General features: G+C 39.4%; 1 protein-coding gene and 1 long non-coding RNA gene across 2 annotated transcripts; one reads left to right on the top strand and one right to left on the bottom strand.

Annotated features, from left to right (window-relative positions):
• Positions 1-5481: 5481 nt before the first annotated feature.
• MMP7 (matrix metallopeptidase 7) lies at positions 5482-9869 on the top strand. The gene is made up of 6 exons (XM_014886599.2): positions 5482-5646; positions 6192-6415; positions 6522-6670; positions 8306-8431; positions 8956-9117; positions 9659-9869. Exons 1-6 carry the CDS (start codon positions 5530-5532, stop codon positions 9679-9681), a joined length of 801 nt encoding a protein of 266 aa, XP_014742085.1. The 5' UTR covers positions 5482-5529; the 3' UTR covers positions 9682-9869.
• Positions 9870-16447: 6578 nt separating this feature from the next.
• LOC148224754 (uncharacterized) lies at positions 16448-19432 on the bottom strand. The gene is made up of 2 exons (XR_015801948.1): positions 19284-19432; positions 16448-18751 (listed from the first exon to the last, which is right to left on the bottom strand). It is a non-coding gene; the product is annotated as an uncharacterized LOC148224754 (long non-coding RNA).
• Positions 19433-22392: the final 2960 nt, after the last annotated feature.

Below are 22392 nucleotides of genomic sequence, written 5' to 3'. Positions count from 1 at the left end.
TACTCAAGTGGGGTTTGGTTAAGCAACCACTTAGGCTAGCGAGCAGCTGCGGGAAAAAGTTTTCTAAAGTCAGCAAGGGTTCTTTGTGACTCACTCCTTACCATCCCAGTGCTAACAGCCCTTATTTGGTTGTGCATTTTCTAATGGTTGGATTGCATTTTAATGGTGCCAAAGTCAAAATCCACCACGTTGGAAAACTCAGCATAACTTGCTTTGTGGGACACAGGGGCTGCAACTCTGCCCAAGGAAGGAAATTTCTGGTGAAAGAGAACCTCAGTGGTATAACCAGATCTACCAACAAAGTGATGTTATTGTCTTTTTACTCAGTTACTGGAAACCAGACAGGGCAATAGAAAAAGACCCATCTCACACCTGGAGTACCTGTCTGAGCAGCAAACAGCTTCCAGACATGAATCAGTGCTGGGAATCAGGAATCTTATTTGAAGAGTGACAGTAACATGATGAAATCTGACAACTTCCAGGGAAATGGTGTACAAATTTTTTTACCTGTATTCACATACATCTGATTGTGGTCTTTTGCAATCCTCATGGCTGAATCTCAGCTCTAATACACACGAGATAAATCAAGCTTCTGCACTGATCTTACATTGACTGCATTCAAATTCCTTCTCACACCTTCTGTACTACAGCATAACACCATAGAGGTAAGCCTGTAATTCCTCTGGAATTGCTTTATTGCATGTCAATTTACAATGAAATCTTGTATCAATTCTTTGGTACTTCAGGGCCATTGAATTTTTGTATAGAAGTAGGATTTTTCAAATCAGGCTAAATGCAAAATTTCAGTTGATGTCATTTATACTTCCAGCTCTTTTTCTAAAGATTTATACAAGTTCAGAAAGCTCAGCACAGGCCAAGTCCTGCAGTGTCTATCCTGTCTTTCAAACTCTGCTCTCCATAATCACCAAAGCCCAAACTCACCATGCCATCCCAGCATGCACAGACCCTTGCAGATCATCAGGATGGGTCAGGAGGAGCTTCAGACATTGAATGCTCCTCAGTTTGGGTTACAGTCATTGTGGACAGATCAAGTCCAGCGTGCCTCCCATGCTGTCACAGCTTCTCTGCCTGTCCTTGCAGCACCACTAAATGCTCAGTCTGTTTTAGGTGGGACTCTGCAGCTCATTGACAGGGCTCTGCTGCAGGACTACAGGCAGTCTGAGGTTGCCTTAGTGCAAATGTTAAGTTAGAGGGCTCCTACATTAAGTAATATTGTTTTGCCAAGATAAGATGTATGCAGTGTTCTAGTTTACATCTTGTTCCAGTCATTTAAAGACAGTGTTGAGACAGATATACAAGTGGATGTGGACAGCCAACTACAAAAGGTGAATTCACAAATGAAAACTGACTATGGGACATTATGTAACTTTTCCTACCCAGCAAGGTTTCGAATCACATTGCAGTGAAATGCAGCTGACTGACCTCTGGCCCTCTTCCCTTCCCCATGCCGTGTGCATTGCTTCTGGAAGACAGAAAGACTGCATACAACTAAAGACTGTGACTTCTATTCAAATGGAGTAAATTCAATTATTATGTAGACATTTTTGAGAGATCCACATGTCCCTTAGCCGGAGGAAAAAGACTCTTTATCATTGACCAAAGGACGAGACAAATCAAAGAACTGAGGGTGTCTGAAGGTCACACAGGTAAGTAACATTTACAGGAAAGCCATTTCCCTTGTGATTTGTTGCTCAAGACTATTGTTGTAAAAAATTATCTCCATATTTGCAACTTTTCCCACCAGATGTCCCAATTAAACTGTTGTAAATACAAAGTAATTAGAGAAACAAAGCAAAGCAATTCTAGACACTGTGAGAAGATGGTAAATCCACAAGTTGAGATGTGTTACGTTTGATTGCTTAATTATTAGTGACATAGATGTGCTAGTTGTCATCACATTGTTTGTGCTGAATCTGAACATCTAATCCTGTCCTCGGGCCTTTCCTTCCCTAAAGCAGTGGGATCTTGCTGAGAAATGGCTCAATGCAGCTTGATCCAGCCAAACAGGAGAGAAGAACTGGCTTGTCTTTCTCCTGAGACAAGCTGACGCAATGCCGAGGGGCCCTGTCACGACCCTGGTGCCCAGGCAGGAATGACTGCAGGGTTTTACCATCACACAGCCTGCAAAAATGGCACATAGCCCTGTATCACAGCTGCCATGGTACTCCTTTGAAGAGAGCCCCATCAGGACTAAAATCTATGGAAATGGACTGCAGAAGCCAGGAAGGTCCTGAATCAGATTGTGCCTCGTAGGACTTCAGAAACTGCAATGCAAAAAACATTTCACTAGGCAAAGATATTTGTCGTGTTTGAATTTATTTTTAGTTAGTCAAATTGAATAACCAGATAACAGAACAGAACAAAACAAAACAAAAATCATGTGTCCTGCAGATCCTAAGAAAACAGGTCTGTCCTGTTTGATAGGACTTTAAATACAATATTGCATAATTCACAAGTAACCCAAACGAAATATTTCTCAGGAATTTTTGGCAATACTTTTTTACTTGGTATTCACCATAGTGGGTAGAAAACAGTCAACATCTAATCATCCATACAGCCACTTACCTGCTCCCTGCGCACAGTGGGAGAGATTAGGAAGTGCAGACAGTTTAACAAATGGAAGGATGGAGGAAACAAAAGGGTGGAGCTAGAGGGAAATGTTTCGCAGGCTCACCACCTGATGCAAACGGATGTCCAACCAGTCTCCTGGCAATAACCACCTTGGAAGACAACCCTCACTCCACCTCCTTCTTCTGCTAGCCCAGTTATACTGCTGAACATGACTTTATATCATATGGAATATTCCTTTGGAGAATTTGGGTGAATTGTCCTGGATGTGTCCCTTCCCAGCCACTTTTCCACTCAGTCTCTTCCATACAATGTGAGAGCTAAGCGTGAGCAGAGGAAGTCTTCACATTGTGGAAACACTCTTCACTAATACCCAGAGCATGGGGCTAGAGCACCATACATACTGCTATGAATAAATTTAATCTTTCCCAGATAGATCCATAAAACTCACAAAGATATTTGAGCAGTTCTTGACTTGTATGAACTCTGTTGTTTGCATTCAGATTGGGCAGAATTCAGCTGAGCCTTCTGCCCAAGTCAAATGACCAAGACAGTGATCATTCCCTACTGAATCATTCATTTCTACTTCACTTTTTCATCCTAGTCACACTCAAAAGAGACTGGTATTACTTTTTACTGAAGTATTTTTCTCTAGAACTCAAAAGGTCTGGTGTCTATCAACAAGTTCCACATAGGACATAGTTTCCAAAAGCATTATTGATCACAGTAGAGTTACTCTCCTTAAAAATGTCACAGTATAAACTTTTCCAAAGCAATGTTGTAGTTTTCTTAATGGAATTTACATCATGGAATACTTTTATCTTCACCATGTGGCTACAGCAACTTCAATTATTAAATATTAATTAAAATATAATTAAATCAATTATTTAATGTCTCTACAGTGTTACTTCTGATCTCCTCGATCTCTGTCTACACAAGTCATACTCTGTGACACAGACACAGGTTCTCTGCTGAATACAAGTCACATGACTATCATTTTTGTGCAGGAAATTATTTTTCCTAACCCATAATATTTTTTATTATTCAAGATCAAGACAAAGCAATAAAATCTGCAAAATTCACACAGTTAAATCTAAAGAAACAGAATCTGTTCCTTTTTGTTACTGATCTTATTAGAATTTTATTGATTCATGCTGATTTTGAGCCCAAAGAAATGAAAATTATTTTTATTGAATTTTTTTTTTTATTTACACTCAAGCCTAAAATTCTTCAAAATATTCTCACTTTTTCTGGGAAGGAAAAAAAAATAAGAAAGAAAGAAAGACCAGAGTTGGCACTCTTACAGCAGAAAATGAAATACAGCATAGAGCTTGTCCTTTTCCATCAGGCTCTTGTGTTTAAACTCTCCTTTTGAGTTTTGCTCACGTTTGCTCACATCCCGTTTAAAGACATATATAAGTTGCTCAACAATCCATCAGCTCTGAAGTCCTAAAGAGTCCTTTTGTGTCTATGAGGAAATAATTAGTCCCACTGGAGTCATGGAGTTCAAAGTGTTTTAGACATATCCTCATCTCCTGCAACCCGGACCTTGGTCCAGATCCAGCTTTACTACCACAGTCAGACATAAAACAGCTGTTGAGGAAAAAAGGTGAACTCATTTCTAGCAATAAAATGTTTGGATTTTTTTAAACCAAGCCTTAACATTTGGACATGGATTGATTTTCTGCAAGGTACAAAAACATACAGAAATGATGACATGTTGGTAACTAGGCTGTTTTCAATGGTAGGTGACAGCATCATTCCTTTAGCAACTCTTTCACACATTGCTGTGTACTGTAGTCTTCTCTGCATAATCCAGCTGTGTGAGGTATAGATCATCTTTCTCTGAAATGAAATTCGTTCTGATCACATCAGTCAGAAGTACATTGGATACAAGCTAATAACCAACAAACACTTCCATGCACGTTCAGCTACAGCCATAAGAACTCTACTAGCATGAGAAATATCAACCTTCTTTTCCTATTTATGCACATTTCCTTTCAGATTAGAGGTGATGTGGTCACAAAACTGCATATCCTGAAATAAAAATCATAAACCAGCCTCGTGTTTCCAGGCCTCAAAAATTATCCAGTGGAATTCAATGGAGTGAAGCTGGGACCAGTGTTGGTGTCAGGGGTCCAGGGAGGTGACAGCTGCCCTGCTCTGTCAGTGCTTCATGCAGCTCTCTCAGATTGCACTGGTACAGCAGGAGGTCTAAAATAGCTCCATATTTGCTAGGGAAAGCTCCTCTCTTTTCCTTGAGAGCTTTCACCTACTCTTGTAGGCTATATTCTATATCTAGTTCTCAAATATAAAGAGATTCTTCTGAAAGGCCACCCCATTTGATAGAAAAGGGACAAAGATACCTGATGTCCTCCTAGTTCTAGAGGGCACTTTTAAAGAGCTGTCTCCTGATCTCTGTAAAAGCTGCAGAAACCTCTGATAGGTGACTGAACTGGCAGTGCTGTTCATGCTCCCTATGCAATGCCAGTGATTTCAGTGAGACAGGGCTCCTCTCTTCCTCTACATCGACTGATACAGGCAGGCAGCCAAAGGGCCCTTGCAAAATGCCTTTGTGTATAAGGAACATGTGAAAAGAGCAGTGTGAAGTGATTACACAGTAACTGTACCGATAAAGTTACAGAAAGTGAACTTCCCTATGACCCTGTGGTTTCACTACTGGAATAATATGAAAAGAGTAAGACAAAGCTGGCTGCTACCTGTGATGTGACATCAACAGGGAAGTTACAGGAAAGATTTGTTTAACATGCTTTCATTTGCTTCTTAGAGCAGTGATGACATTACACTAACACCACCAAAAAGTGAGTCACATGTGTAATTGCTGCTTGGAGCTATCAGGATCTATATAAGGAGTTTAAGCTCTGGTCTTGGGAGACAGAAAGTCAAACCCTTTCTGCTGCAGCAAGGCTCCTCCTCAAGATGGGCACCGTGCACTACCTCCTGCTGTGTGCTGTCATCATCCTACCTGAGACTCCTGCTTTACCACTACAACTGAAAGCAGAGTCAGGGAGCAGCACGGACCTTGAGAAAGTAAAGGTATGTTACATGGAGGGAAACACAGCTACGTTATGAATAATCTGATTTTTGATTCAGTTTCTACATTGCTTTCCTACCTGTTTATATTATCCTTGTCTTACATTACAACAACAGTTTTTGCAGACATGATATACAGCAGTTTAAACTTGCTGACTAGCTTAAAATTCCTAAGAATAACTTTTAAAAGAGACCAAGTTCCAACTGGTAAATAAAAGGGAGCATGTAATTTTAAAATAAGTAAAAAAATTTTGTGTGTACTTTTTAGAAGGCTGTAGATTTGAAGATTTGTAGATTTTTTTTATGTTGGTAAATTGTGGTAACTAAAGGATTTCTTACTTAAAATGTTTCATTGCTGTTACAGTTCTTTTTATATATGCTGATCTATACTACTGAGAGCAGAATTTGGTAAATTGAAATGGAAAGACACAACTAAAACTAGACATGGATGATGCAGGATGATGAAACAATTCAATTCAATGTAAAATGGAATTACCAAAACATCACAGATATATGTATTAATTTTTATTTCCCCTCTCTTCTTCCAGGGCTATCTTGATAAATTCTTTCCAATTTTCACAAAAACACAAAACCTAAGCATAGAAGAAAGGATTAAAGAAATGCAGAAATTTTTCCACCTCACTGTAACTGGAAAATTAGACACAGAAACAGAAAAAATAATGAAACTGCCCAGGTGTGGTAGGCCCGATGTATCAAATTACCAAACATTGCCTGGAACTCCAAAATGGGGAAAGACAAATTTAACTTACAAGTAAGTGATGTTTCAGATTTTATGGGGAAGGAGATTGCTTTGTATTTAACTAGGTGGGTTTTCTTCACAGCCTAAATGATATTAACGTGCTCTTCTTTGCTGACAGGATTCTCAGTTACACAGCTGATCTACCCAGAAGGAAAGTAGATGATGCAATTAAAAGGGCCTTGATGGTATGGAGTGATGTGACTCCACTGCAGTTCCGAAGAGTCTACCTGAGGCGGGCAGACATTGAGATTAGATTTGCACGTCGTGGTGAGAATACCTGTCCTTTTTAAAATACAATGGTCCAGATTTTACTCAAAGCATGCATTTTTGTAGCCATAGCTTTAAGGAAGAAGAAGGAATTTGGAATTTAATCAAAGTCTGCATAAATTTTGTCCCCTTTATATCATGTCACCAAATTTGTATGTTATGATTCAGTTTTACTTGTATAAAACCGATAGAAAAATCCTTTCAGAGTTACAGCTGTGAAATGAAGGGAGAATTCAGCTCCAGAATGAGAAACTTAAATTTAGATGTTCAAGGCTCTTTTTGCCTTGATAAAAAGTGCAAACTACTGCGAAGAGCTCTGTAGAGCAAATCAGCAGGTTCTAAAGATCCAGCCTCCACAGGCTGGTTAAGGCAGGTTTACATAGGCCTAGATCTAGCCTGGTTCCCAGAATAAACACCATTTGGCAGCTGGGGAGCTTTATGTTTGGCCATATAAAGTGTCTTCTGGTTGATTTGCTTCCAGAAGGAATTGTATGTTGCACCCCAAGATTGCACCAAGGTGCAGCCAAAGCGTGGTAAGTGGGGCTGAGCAGAAGTCGCTTTGGAAGTTCGTTTGTGATCTGGAATAAACTATGGATGTAGCCCTACCTTGAACTTGTGCCTGGCATATAAACTGACTCAGTGTAGACAAACTAAATGCCTGCTTTAAGGTTAGCTGACTTGTTCTCTAGATCCATTGACAATATTTACCAGAGCTCCATAGATGTAAATGAAGATCAGACACCTGGCTTGCAAGCAGATAGCTGCATATGAACCCCAAAATGTCCAAAGCCTGTGTGTCACTGATGGGAAGAACATTATGGCGCCAAAAAGAGGTGACCTAATGTCCCAGTCAAAGTGAGAAATGATCTTGCAAGATGGAATGGACTTTAATCTCATGTCACACACTAGGATTAGGTGTCTTCTGCCTGTGTTAGTCGTGTCCTAGGGGCCATCCACATGGTCTGGGGGAAAGAACACAGGATGGCATCTGATTTCCCAACTACTCCTCCTCAATAAAATCAGAGACTCACAATGAGGGTGAGGGAAATTTTCAAAGTTGGTACAACTCCAATCCATCTCTTGCACTCAAGGTAGAAAACAATAATATTCCACCTGCACTATGACAGCAGTAGATAATAGCTCATGCCTCAAGGCTGGGAATAAATGAACTTATCTCTTCAGAAATATGGTTATCTATCCCAAATCACCATTTCACACTAAAATCAATGCAAGTGAAAATGTCTGCAACTAAGATTGCCCAGCACTTTTCAACATCAAAAACAGTCAGTTGTTAACAACAATGTTGTCAAGCAGTAAGTATTTATTCTGAAATAATCCCTTAGTGCTGCCTCAGAACCGCACTTCTGACAAAATCTCAGGAAAACAATATTCAGCTCTTTCTGAAACATGCATCAGACTGAACTATCAAATACAAGATTTTAACTTAAGTCATGACTTTGGAGAGTGTTTCCCTAAGCCTCACTTCTCATTTTCACAACCTTGCTACCATTGTAAGATTTTTTTTAAGGATTGGCAACCAGCAAAACTAGCACAAACCAACAGCATGCTTCAATTTGCTCAATTTAAATATGACAACTGATCTTATCCAACGATACTGATTTATTTTAAATGCAGAGCATGGTGATGGATATCCTTTTGACGGAAGTGGTGGCACACTGGCCCATGCTTTTGAACCGGGAGAAGGGATTGGTGGAGATGCTCATTTTGATGATGATGAAAAATGGTCAGAGATCAATCAAGGTAAAGCTCACATGTGTATGTGAAAGGGAAAGGCAAATATTGTCCATATTGGAAGAACACAGCCACAGGAAGTGCTTTCAATTACTCTTCATTCTTCAGTACTACTTCAGTAGTAACATTTCTATTCTTTTCAACTACCTTTTTAAGTGCTCATGCTTCGTTACCATGAACAGCTATGTAATGCCTGTTCTGTCTATATTTTAAAGGACTTTTTGCAGGATGAACAAGGACTATAAGGTCCTGTTTTCTACATAAATTGTGAAAAGGTAAATTAATTTGCTTCTAGGAATGAGGCTGATCAAAAGCAGAGTCCAAAAGAGACTCAGGGTCTCTAGATGTATATCAGTAGTCTTTTCATAAAATATTACAGTTATATAAGAAAGTTCAACAATAATGGATCAAAAGCCCGAAGTTTCATTCCAAGGTGAATTGAAACATACAAATTCTCCTGGTATTTCAATTAATTGTATTTCAAAAAGAAATGCCATACCCTTAACATACATTTATGTGCTTCTATGTTGCAGATATCAATTTGTTCCTCGTTGCTGCTCATGAATTTGGCCATTCTTTGGGACTTGATCATTCAAATGTCACTGGAGCTCTGATGTACCCTATCTACTCATATCAGAACCCAGAAACCTTTAGACTTCCAGAGGATGACAGGAGAGGAATTCAGAAGTTATACGGTAAACTCATGATGAAATTTGATTTTCAAGACAAAACCTACTAGGATTCAGGTTTCACTCTCCCTGATTGCCCTGATTGCAAGGACCTCATCATACTACCAAAAAGAAAGAAAGTGAACAAACTTGGGAAAAACAAACTCCTGCATACTCTGTCCACTCACTATAGTCCCTCTGTTCCCACTGCAACCAAGAGGTGACCAAGCAGCAGTGCATGGCCTGGTGCTCTGTCCTCCCACACACTTGCATTCTGCCAAGAAAATCCTGTGGCCCTTGCTCTGCAGATGGGCTATTTCAGTGAGGGGTGCTACTGGCAGGAAAGGAGAGGTACTGTGCCACTCACCAGGTTCAGTAAAGGCAGAAACTCCTCAGTAACAAGGGAATATAACTAGAATTGACCCCACTGGACAAAATTTGTCAGGTTTGCTTTTCTTTAGGCACTGCCTCACTCAAGGCATGCTAGAAGAACACTAGGAATAAAACATAGTTGTCTGCATTGTCAATTTTCAGTAGGGTGTCTATGTTTTATGCTTCTTTTCCACAGGGAAAAAGCCATCAAGCTCTTGAAGAAAGTGCTTAATGAAGATCAGAGAATTCACATCTCATTGTTTTGGTGTTCTAAAGCAATTTTAATCCTCTGGCTAATCAAGATAGTAAACTCCTGAGCTGCACTTTCTCTCCCTGAATTTTTATATTGATTCATTTGCACCTTACACAATTTCACCTAACAATAATAAAAGAATATTTTAAAAGTATACTCTGTTTCCTAAGGTTTTCTTTTTCCTTCGGGCATTTCACGGAGGGATTAAGTTACTCTTGCACGTATGCAGACAAGTATCTTTGTGAATAGGTTTATAGGCACCTAAAGAGCCCGTGTGCATTTACTGATGTAAGAACAAATCCTGTTCCTGGCTTGCTTTCAATTCCCATGCATGTCCTGCCACTTCACAGTATTGACTCCTCAGAATCAGTGTGCTTCCCATATGGCTCACACATACAGGAGGTTTTCACAGTGCTTCTTTCAGTATGGGCTGTGATGTTTCCCCAAAGGGAAAAGCTTTACATCATCATGTCCTCCCTGGCCTTCCAGAGAAGCAAGTTTGAGAAGTAGTGGAATTCCCATTGTGCTCTGTGATATTCAAACTCTCTTGGGTATTCTTAAATTTAAAAACAAAAACAAAACCAAAAATGAAACAGAAAAACACTACAGGGATTCTCCCAGGGATATTCAAAATCTTCAAAATTACCACGGTAGAAGGTGCATTTATTAATAGTTTCCGACAGATGGCTCCCTGCGCACAGAGATGCGGAGCACAAGCCCCAGCTCACTGTCACGGCCAGCATCTTTACCGGCTCCTAAACCCGTGTTACCCAGTACAAGGAACGACCTTAACCCAGCCCCTAGAGGTAACACAGCACAGCAGGGAACGTGCTGCTTACACAATGCCGCTCGGAGAACAACCAACAACTCTGAGAGCAAATAAATCAACATTGTGATCAGTGACTATTAAACTAATATAGTGGATACTTACATCAAATTTGGTTTAACGTGCTCTAGTCAGATCTGTTGTTATCTCAACCCTTCCTGCCTCGTGTTTGGTACCAAAAAGGAATGACACTGTTTAACCCGACAGGTAACCAAACACTACACTCACTCTGCCCCCCCACAGTGGGATATGTGAGAGAAATGCAAAAAAAAAAAAAAGGTAAAATACATGGGTAGAGACAAAGACAGTTCAATAAGACAGAAAAGGAAGGAGAAATAACAATAAATAACAAATATGTGAAGAAGAAAGTAGAACAAAGTAGAATAAAAGAAGAGGAAGGAGAAGGAGAAGGAGAAGGAGAAGGAGAAGGAGAAGGAGAAGGAGAAGGAGAAGGAGAAGGAGAAGGAGAAGGAGAAGGAGAAGGAGAAGGAGAAGGAGAAGGAGAAGGAGAAGGAGAAGGAGAAGGAGAAGGAGAAGGAGAAGGAGAAGGAGAAGGAGAAGAAGATACAAAACAAATGATGCACAATGCAACTGCTCACTACCCACAGACCAATGCCCAGGCAGCAGCCAAGCAGAAGCCTCTGGCCAGCTTTCCCTCCAGTTTATGTACCAAATATGACACCTTGTGGTATGGAATATCCCTCTGGTCAGTTTGGATCCCAGCTGTGTCCCCTTCCAACTTCTTACAGCCCCCAGCCTTCTCACTGGTTGGGTGGTGTGAGAGGCTGGAAATTACATTTACTTAATATAAAAGCTGCTGAGCAGCAACCAAATCAGTTACCAGGCACACAAAGCTCAAAGATGAAGTAGCTGCTGCTAAGTGGATGTTATTTTGAGGGCATAGGTGTCTTGAGGTGTGAGAAAAAACTTGAAGCCCCAGGATGGAGGGTCAGATCCAATCTGTATTAAAGGCTATGAAAAAAGACTCTATGGTCTATGTGGATGCTCAATCTACTTGGGGGGGTCCTGGAAAGATGCAATGTTGACAGAAAGTATCCCCTGTTACCTTGGCCAAAGTCTCCACGGGGAACAAAGCACAAAACAGAGAGAGACACACTATGCTCTTTATCAAGCTCAAGTCACTTGCTAATGCTTCATAAAGAGAAAGCAGCCATAGAAGACAGGCTTTATCAGAGGAAAGATCATGCAGAAAAAAACACTCCTAAGGCCACACAGAACAATTCATGTATAGTGCTGGAGCAGTTACTGTGATAAATGAAGCCAGAACAAATACTTGACTTAAAGTAGCAGATTTGTTTTCTAGTGTACAATTAATGTCCTTATGAACTGAGACAAATGGGATAAAATCCATATATGTATTCCTAGGAATACTGTCCTGACAATGGGACACATCTGGGAGACAGATTTCTGCAGCCACATGAGGTGACTGACCTGCAGGGGCCAGCACAGGAGGCAGTGAGACACCCTTGTGTCTTGAAGGATAGATCTCAAGAGAGGCAGCAGTGCCAAGTTAGCATCTCCACAGCAAGTGAAATAAAATAGAAGCCGGGAATTTTGTCCTCAGAGACAGCAAAGGTACCATTGATGAAGCTGCCAGCAGCATTTTACTTCTTGTTGAGTTCCTATTGCTTTTCCATTTCCATACGGGACCTCTCGTTTGGGGAAACCTGCTGCCATTGGCACACCTGACCCTGCCTAGCAGGTGTGAACCGTGCAGTATTTGCCTCCATCTAGCGGCACAGCTCGGCAAACTGCACTGTTTTTGCACCCTGTTGTAAAGTGCGTCCTGTCTGCAAACACACAGCTGGGCAGGTACTACCATACATACCATCCTTGGGGAAAGTCAGGGACAACAGCAAATTTAGCAAACGGGCTGCTGCCTCTTCCCTCTTCACTTTATCCCGCTGCATTCTGTGTCAGTTTTTACATGCTCTCTAATACACATTATGTTACTCAAATAACATCTTGTCCCTCTTTTTCCACACCGAAGAAGAAATGGGTAATCACAGCACATTTTGGGCCGTTGGGGACTTGCATTTTTACCTGCTTTTACTGCTGTTCTTTTAAATAAAAGTGTATTTAAATGTATCTTTGCTGTTATGGATAGTACAACAAGCAGTAAATGAATTCTCAAACGTGTTAACATTTCTGTTGGGTCCTTTGACCATGCACATGTAAAGGATAAGCTCTACTCCTGTACTATCTAGAAAAGCTATAATGTGGACTTACCCAGTCATTTAGGTGCCCTGAGCTCACTCCATCAACACAGAGTGATATTCTCAGAGGCCAAAATCAATACCTGCTATACCTGGTATTAACAAGGGAATAAGATCTCTGAAAAATAAAATTAATTATTTTAGCCGCCTTAGCAATGTATATTAAAGGTGTTGCACATAAAAAGCTCACAGATGTGAGATGGGAAAGACCTAATGAGCTGCAAAAGTGTAAGTATGCCCTGTCCCAGTAATGTCCTCTTGATTTTTTCTTCACAGTGTTAACTGCAAATGTAATCTCAAATCTTTGATCTTCAAATTTAAAGCATTTGAATATGTCTTTTTCTTCTTTGTTTTTATAAAATTATATCTTCAACAAAACCTGCCTCAAACAGGATGTTCTTAATGCCATCATTACGGTATTTTCAGTTTCAGCAATGCCACTATGAAGTAGCTCCATTGACATCAATGGAATTATTTTGGGTTTATCTATTAGAGTAAAAATGTTGGCAAAGGACTAGAGAAAATCTTATCTGTTTTGACTATTTTTACAGCAGGAACCACCACAAGCCAGAGAGCTACAGATAATCACTGTTTGTTGGAGAAGGCTGAGGAAAATTATTAAGGAGTGAAAATTTTTACTGTTTTCTGTCAGCCCTAAAAATAAAGTTAACAGGCAATAAAATAAGAATCATAGAGAGAGTCATCAGGCTGCTCAAGTATATAGAAAAATATGGAATTCTATCTACATCAGGAAGACAGAAAACATTAGAGGTCTTCTACTTGTCCACATGAAAGATCTGACAGAGCTGCTGTACTGTGTGCAGTTAGAGTCAGCATTTCTTGCATCTGAAAAAGCAGCACACTCCCTACTAAACATTGTGGAAGATTTTAAAGGAAGAAGAATGTACATTTCTACATAGCAAGCAATTCAGTTGTGGAATTCATTAACACAGGGTATTCAATGGCTGTGGTGACTCAAATTCATAAATGGAATTTGGAAGGTTTCTATATATTTATGTAGCCTAACAGCTACTAAGCATGAGGGTATGGTGGCAAGTGGTGGCTCACTGTTCTGCAGAATACCAAAGGAAGGATCCATCTAAATTTACAAACTTTTGCTAAAATTGCAAGACTTACTATAGGGAAAAGGAAGCACCTTGTCTACAAAGGCTGGTTAAGGATTGCATCTAACATTTCAGTGACTGCTTCACATTAGTAGATCACATGGATCTGCTTCTCTACCAAGATTTCAAGTTCTTTCCAGAATCACTGTCCCACCACCAAGACACACCACCCTGTTCTAAAGGCCATAATGAGGCTGAAAGGGATCTGTGGTACTACTGTAGGCTTTATCTAGATGAGTTATTGCCTCAAAGCAGAGATATCTAGGAGCAGAGTAAGGTGGTGCCAAAAAAACCAGTTTGCATTCAATACCAGTTGACAGTTCAGGCATGAGTTACAGAATACAGTATGAGGAAACATACTTACAGGAATGCCAAGAGCATGGGAATGCCATTCCATTAACTGCTGGTGGTGCAAAAATTCTGAAGGTAAAATTGAATCTTTAATGTTAAATATCTTTTCAATTACAGGACAGTGTCATGGTTGTGCTCCTGTTTGCATAACACTTTTGACAATTACTTCACTCCAAGTTCAACCAGTACTCTGAAACGAATGGTTCCCCAATACAAAAATAATTTATCCATTACAAAAATGAGAGTTGTAAAAGATCAAAAACAATGTTCTTTTCATTAGTGATTGGACACAGGATCAGGAACAGCCTAAGTCAGTACTGTCTCATCATTCCTTGAAGTCACTCTCATAATCATAGCATGTATGCCTAGCAGAGCCTTTATTTCTCATGATGGTTACAACAACAACTCACAGCAGTTAAGGATAAAAGGGAAAAATATTGCAAAATACGCTAAGAGACTTCCTAGTGTTACTTTAATGCTTCCAATGCTGCTCTCTTATTGAATATTTGGGGGAATATGCACTATGAACTGACATTGATTTGAAGTAGAAAAGTATATGATAATGGTGCTGTTGTTGGTAATTTGGCTTAGCAGAGACTTTTTTGCCTCAAAATTATTTTAATATTGTCTAAAGGTTCCAAATATGGATGGAAAGAGCAGCAGAAGAGGTGGGAAAGAATTATAATGAGTTGAAGCATTATTTTAACTTTTTCTCTCTGGCAATGTTTTTTTCTTTATTCCTACCTTCATTGCCAGAAATAGGAATGAGGATTGATTCTTTGCCTAAAAAGATTTAAGCTTTTACCTCCTGCGAGTGAAAATTTAGGTAATAATTTGAGCAGAAGTCAAAATGCTGGCACTACTCTAGTATAAGCACAATATTCTTTTAAGTGTGCCCTAACTTTGCAAATAAAACTAAACCACTAAGAGTTCTCCTTGAGATCATTTTCCAAACTTTTAGGTAATCATCCAGTCCTGATGCAAAAAGATACAATTTTAATTTAGGAATTAGTAGAATACTCTATGGTAATAAGAAATATGATCAAGGAAGAAATCAATTCTCTTATGCTTGCTATGGCTATGAAGCAGAATGTTTGTATCACATCCCTATTCAGGCTACTTCCATAGTTTCAATAGCTCAGAGTTCATACACATTGCAAATTATCATCAAGAGGATGGAGAATTAATTAATGGTCAGCACTATCCACTGAGCTGTTTGTTCCCACAATACAGTGTCTACAGTACAGAAATGTGGATATGGGATGTTCTGTACACACTCCCTGTATGTAAAGTGAGGAATGAGGCCACTTATTTGGTAGTGTCTGCCAGGTATGCACATCTAAGGTGCTTGACAGGTCAGCTCAATCATTTTCCCATGTTCTCTCATACAACCTTTAGAAAAGTCCATGCAAATTCGACCCTCCATAACACTGCCCATCTTCATATTCTGGTTTAACACTGGGTTTCAACAAAAAGGTGCTTAGGAATCCAGCATATCTATCACTTAAAGCACTAATCCTAACCTTTGCACACTGACACCTGAAATTTTTATTACCCTGCTATCTCTTAGCTCTAATTTCTGTTGTAAAGCTTTCATTGGTTAGCTGTGCTTTCATCATATTTATATGGTACCTAAAATGATTGGCCCTCAGTTCTGTTTGCTTGGCCTCCTTGTTATTACAGAAGAGGAAGCAGTAAAAAAATATTCACCTCTTTCCCACAAATTAATTACATGCTAGAAGTAGTACCTCGGCACTAGTTTATTTAACAATCTAAAGAATCATCTAGAAAGAACTTCAGTGTAAATACACACACACACCTGGAAATGCCTGATCAGACCAAACACATTGTTTTTAAAAAGATCCTGTGCCCAGAATATTTTTGTTAACCTGACATTCCTCCAGGCACCTGTAGCTTCTGCACGTCACATGTAAAATATTGCCACTATATCTATCTGAGTAAAATATTTTGTAGTGCAATCTACTCATCCATTCTGAGAATACCATAGTTTTTTCACATCTTCAATCCTATTTATCATTCATGAGATCAAAGTTTTCTTTTACAAGCAAACAATGCAAAGAACCTGCATAAAAGTAAAGAGAAGTTTTATAAATCAAGCCTTCAGTGCCTAAATGCATTTTTTTTTATTTCAAGCAGTAATTTAAAGAGTTGAAGATGAAACATCATCTGATAATTTGTGCTATCAGAGAGTTATAAACTCTGAAAATTATATTATTCCCTGTTGGCACTTCATTTCTAGGCTATGTATATAAAGCACAGTAAAAAGTACAATTTTTGTAATGACTCCAAATTTAATTTCAGGTATCAGATGATATAAACTGTGCATTCACAAGCTGATGTGCATCATTCACAGCCACAGATGCTTTGAAGTGCACCTGCTTGTGCCTAGGTCACAATCCCTTCCATAATCACTGCCATAGACTCTTCAGGATATGTTCTGCTGGAGGCTTGGCCATGGCCACAGGTGTTTTAGGGTGTCCTGATCTTGAATGGATTCACCCACAGGTCCCCGTCCCTTCAATTCGAGTTCCCACTGGAGTTAGAGCCTGTCCAGCACAGCAATACAGAATTACTGATGCCCAGGCCATCTGCCAGCCCAGACACATTTCCCTTGCTGTTATCAAACCATTCTCAGGCACAGCAACCAGATGATAAGCAGCACAACACTACAGCAAGCAGCAGAAGTAAAACGCAGCCATCAATGAGCACTGGGCTCTAATATAGAGTCAGGCAAGCAAGCACAGTGGCCTGTCAATGAATAACTAAATAGCAAGAACAGCTACGAATTCAATCTCGCACATACCAATTAAATCTGTTGTTATCTCAAACCCCCATGGGAGGGGGAGCCCCCCATTAAATGCCAAAAAGGACTGTTGTCATTAAACCTCAGAGGATTCCCAGGAATTTGTGTCAGCAAATGACTTAAATGAAAAATTGAGATTAAGAGAAAATAGATTTACAGGCAGAGTGAGAAGTTCAGATATTTGGAAAAGCTGTCTCAAAGTACCAAGAGTTACTGATGGAAAACAGTTTCTTCTCATACTGTTTTTTTCCTTCTTGAGTCCTGCAGCACATTTTTTAAGTTCAAGACCAAAGCCGGATATTTCACTCTCACTAGCTCAGGAGAATGTGCTTTCCAGCTACTTTGTGTCATTGTTACAGTATTGGCCCATGTGTGCCAATATCGTGGTGCTCACAATGAGCAGTGTATCACAACCCCAAACGAGTTTGAAGCTCACAAACTGTTAATTCCCTTAAAGGTGACCCAATTTGTCAAACAAAATGATGGCCTGACCAAACTAATTCCAGTATAAATATTTTGTCTTACTATTATAGTAGATTGGAGCAGAAGCACAAGCAGAAGCAGAATCCTCTGGAATCTAAAAAATTTACAAAATGAAGACTCACATTCCAGCATATTGCAGCAGTGACCTAGTTCACATGCATTTTCATAACAGCAACAGACATATCTGCAGTCTTTGCTTAAAAGACATCAGTCATAATTACTATCAGGAAAAGGGATCAGTTAAAGTGGATGAAAGCTTTTAAAGACCAGCAACAGTGAAAGCATGGAACTCTATGACAGACATAATTTACAGATTTTTCAGTTGCTAAATCACAAACAGTATTTCTTGAGTTCAGAAAGCCTTTGGTCTGTGTTTTATACATCAGGACTGATACATTTTCTTGACTGTTTTTCTTCATAGAAATAAGAACAAGAACATATATGAAACCTACTAGAAATTCCATCTAATTCAGAATACTCAAGAATTCTAAAATTAAAAAATTAGGAAAGAGAGAAATAAAACTTGGCAGCCCTGTAGTTGAAGTAGACTCCTCAATGCTGCCTTCCTTACAATGCACTGTCACAGAGTGCAAGGCTCTTAATACAGTCTAAAGTTAAGAATTCTTTGCAGCTGATCTAGAAAGCTTGGCTATTTAAAAATAAAAGCAATTACATCTTTTACTAATCAGCAAACACTTTTACAGGAAGCAAAAGGACTGCAAAGCAAGCTTATTAGGTAAGACTGTGAACAATGTATTGGTCATACAAAAAATTATATAAGGATTCTTTTCAAATAGAAAAAGAGAAGTCTGAATATTAGAGAGAGATGGTAGTGACGATCAGATAGAATAAGCCAGGCTTGGCAGAGAAAACCTCATCTTAGGAATTTTTGAGTGCTTTAACTGTGGAGTTTTAATGTAGCTGTTTTTTTAAAAGAAATTTTGTAATTTTCTGGGCCGTCTATCAGCCCTGGCTCCCCCAGTGCTGAGGTGGCTGTGCCACGGTGGGCAGAATGGTGGTGGTGGCTGTGACAAGGGCCACAAGCCATGTCTTTGGGTCAGTGGGAGGAGGCAGGAGGCAGAGTTGAACCTGTGGCACATGAGCTCCATGCAGACCTCATTACAGGGAATTTCATTTCAAGTCCACAGCTGGGATGTTTTCTTCTCTGTCTCTGTAAATTTTCACCTAAGCCTGTTAAAGGAAAACATTTCACTGTTTCACATTTTTTTTCTCATAGAAAAACACCCACTGGGCATGGAATTAATTGCAATATAAACATATAGTGCATAAAATCCAGGACAGACTTTATTAAACAGTTATATAGTTTTCCTCCAATATTTCATTTTATAGATTATAACCCTCTTCTAATTCTCAGAAACTCATAAATATAAGTCAATAACAACAAGACAATACTGGTATCTTGTAAAAATATATTGGTAACTTCCCAAAGTCATGGTACAATCTAAGTTTTGACATAGCATGTAAGACAATATTTTATGATTAACGTGTTTCTGCAGTAGATTATGTCATGAGAGCTAGCACAGCACTCTTTTAATTCCTGCTTAGTTGAATCTTATTTGCCCTCTTTCTATGATTATTTTAATTTTTATTTGAATAAAAAGAATAACAGAAATATTTGAATAAAAGAGATTGCTAATCAGATAATACCATACAACTAACGCACAGGAAGAGAATACTGTCTACAGGAGACTCACAGACTTACATTGGGAATGTAACCATCTGTTGTTTTCTTTCTTTGTCCTCTGCTACGATTTTTCAAGGCACACCTCTCCCAGAAATGTCAATGAATAGAAAAGAAGTGCATAAAAGTTCTTCAAAGTCAAGTGTGACACCATCATGTCACTCAAAATGCTGAGAAAAGAGATAAAACATAGAAGGACTGTTACCAAAAGATCTGTCAGATAAAGTCATGCCATCAATCATGTTTCCAAGCCACACTCTAAAATAGCTTTTTACCTTTTTAGTTGCAAGGGCATGCCAACCTGTGAGATGACACAGCTCCTACTAAGCTTAACAATTGCACCAGACCTAATCAGACTAGGTTCAGGATTTTTGTCATTAGGATCAGTGCAAATAGAAGCCAGAAGCAGGAAGCAGGAAGCAGGAAAACTTCATCATATTCATCCATCCCAAAGCAGAGCACTTACCTGGCCACCATATCAGTATACTGCACCTATTTGTATTATTCAGCTCCTCTGGACTCTGACAAGATCAGCAAAAGCTAATCTTGTCCCACTTCTTTTTAAATAACATCATCATTTAATATTACTTTGTTATTAGCTATTACAACAATAACCAATAAGTTTTCTTATTATATCTACTGTTTTCTCGACCTTTGTGTTTGCTCAAGAAATAAAAAGTAGACATCCTTCCCGGTATCAACACAATATTCAGCTGGGGAGAAAAGGGCAAGTATTATTTTCCAGAATATACTAGAAACAGAAATATAAAAGAAGCACAATTTTTATTTAATTATCTTCTTCAGACTCTTCTAGTCCCTATTTGAAACCATTTTCTGTCGAATTTTTGATTTTTTTTTCTCAGTAAATGGCCTTGATGTCATTAATTTTCTAGTAGGTTTGCAATGAGGTCAGCTTAGTGTCTCTGGAATATTTTTTTTCACAAAAATTGACACAGCAATATGTTCATAACAAGCATGGATGAATGAGAAATGGAAACAAGGAGAGCACTAGGATCCTCCTCCTTCCCAAGCACAAGAGAAAAAGAAACCAAAAATTGTAAAAAGTCAGTGAGCATAAGCCAGCCTCAGGTCCAGTAAAAATAAAAGAGAGTTAAATACTCCTTGCAACAGCAGCAGTCATGCATGACCTGCAAAGACCAGAATTAGGGCTCAGGCTCTTCTGAGCTGATGAAATTGTAATAATGCAAAGGCAAACCAACAGATTGGTAAGAAAGTCAGGATAGTTTTAACAATGCACACTGTAAGGTGCTGATGCTTCATGTGGGCACTGATTCTTAAAAATATATGGTTAATCCTGGTTATGTCAATATAATTTAGAACTTAATTCCTTACGTAACAAAAAAAATTGCATGAAGAAACCCAGATTTGCTAATGGTCCAGATTAAGGAGATTGACACTTTGGTCAAACTGTGTTCTTATCTCTCCTTCTACAAAGCTCTTTTGCCTTGCCAAGAAGCAAGGATTAAGGCTGTCCTTGCTAGTATTTCAGCAAAACACATTGCATGTTCCTGTCTTTTCCTGATTGAAATACTTCGCTGTAAGAAAGCAGTGTTCTAACTCAGACATCTAAGAATATAAAAATTATATGGGATGTGAAACAAGGTGTCATCTATTATGTTTGGAATAAAAACTAATCTAAAAGTGGGCTCTGTACAGAGCAGACATCAAGCTAAGTACAGGCTGGGAGTGACTTCTCTGGTTGTAACCTAAATTAATATTCCTTGAGAGAGTAAGACAGCTCATCAAGTATGTCAGCTAGGAGAGATGACAGGTTATAGAAATCAACTTCCATGGCACAACAGTGGGTTACTAGCTGATGAGATGTACAGAAAACTACAGCACTCTTAAAACTTTTACTATTCAAATACTGAGTCCACAGTTTTGAACACTGACTGGAATCAGTACTTAGGGTTTTCAGGTTTGCCTTTGTAGGTTTTTCCTGAGGACCAGGTTTCACATGTGAATAAAAACAGTTTTCTTTCTTCAAGCTGGGTGTTTCTGGTTTTTCATTGATCATCCTTGTGAGTCAACTCTATGCTGGACTTGTTTTGTTTCACCTTCACCATCTCCCCAAAGCCATTTTAACATCTCATGGATAAAATGGATCTGAGATGTTTATGTTTAGGATTTTGACAATTCTGTTGTGAGCTTTAATTTGTAATCCTTGTGTGAATGTCCTAGCAGTTACACATCTACCTCAACAACATAAGAACAACTCTTACCAATCAAGGACAATCCTCTAAGAGGTCAGATTGTACCTCTGAAAGAACTGCCTTCAGGCAGTTCCTGTCAGGGTTCTGAGTGCTCTGGCAAGCCTAAACTGGTAATAACATGCCCTGGCCAACCTCACCTGTGACTTCCATGCACATGTCTATGCTCAGTCACCCAGCAGCTCTACTTCAGCTCTTGCCTGAGCCTTCAGTCCCTGCCTAAGCTGCAGCACAGCTGTGCCTGTCCCCAGCTGCCCTGATTTGGACTCGTTTTGCTAAAAGGACTCCAGACTGACAAGGTTAGTAGCCTTATATCATGTCCTCTGGAATGATATTAGACTAATAACATAGCCTTGTTTCTAAGCCCTCCCTTGCTGTTCCTTCCCAACTGGGCTCCCAGGATCAGGCTTATCACCTTGACTGGGGCTGCTGGTGGATCCTGTCACTATCATCATCCTGCCCTGCTCAAGTCCTGTGGAACTGCACCAGGTGAGCTCCTGTGGTTATCCCCAGCACCCATTCTCACTGTTCCCTGCCACTGGATATCATACAAAATTGAGGGAGGAAAGAGTCCCCTCACAAATCTTATCTTTATGTGGGAATCTATATGGGAAATCATTATTTACACCATGTACCAAAAGTGCATGATTATGCTTACTAAGTTTTTTCAGAATGTTTCCTTCTCAGAGTAGGAACAACTTGCAGCTACCCCCAACACTTTACCAGAAAGCCACCTCCCACAGAACAACAAACACCAAAATGAAAAAAAACCAAAAGCAATCAACACAAGAACTTCCAGCACCTCTGCCTTTACACAGCAAAGAGCCTGTGCAATGGTGCAATGTGCCTCAGTGCCTGCTAATTTCTAGGTTAGCTGCACACCTATCTCCCCCAACCCC

The sequence above is a fragment of the Sturnus vulgaris genome, chromosome 2 (genome assembly GCF_052056855.1).
Source record: "Sturnus vulgaris isolate bStuVul1 chromosome 2, bStuVul1.hap1, whole genome shotgun sequence".
NCBI lineage: Eukaryota > Metazoa > Chordata > Aves > Passeriformes > Sturnidae > Sturnus > Sturnus vulgaris.
Note: the sequence above shows the minus strand (reverse complement) of the source record. Positions and strands in the feature narration are given on the sequence as shown.

Excerpts from the sequence above, each read along its gene's own strand:
- MMP7 (XM_014886599.2), top strand. The coding sequence starts at position 5,530 with ATGGGCACCGTGCACTACCTCCTGCTGTGTGCTGTCATCATCCTACCT. Across the intron at positions 6,416-6,521 it reads AAGACAAATTTAACTTACAA|GATTCTCAGTTACACAGCTG; the intron begins GTAAGTGATGTT and ends CTTTGCTGACAG. Across the intron at positions 8,432-8,955 it reads ATGGTCAGAGATCAATCAAG|ATATCAATTTGTTCCTCGTT; the intron begins GTAAAGCTCACA and ends TCTATGTTGCAG.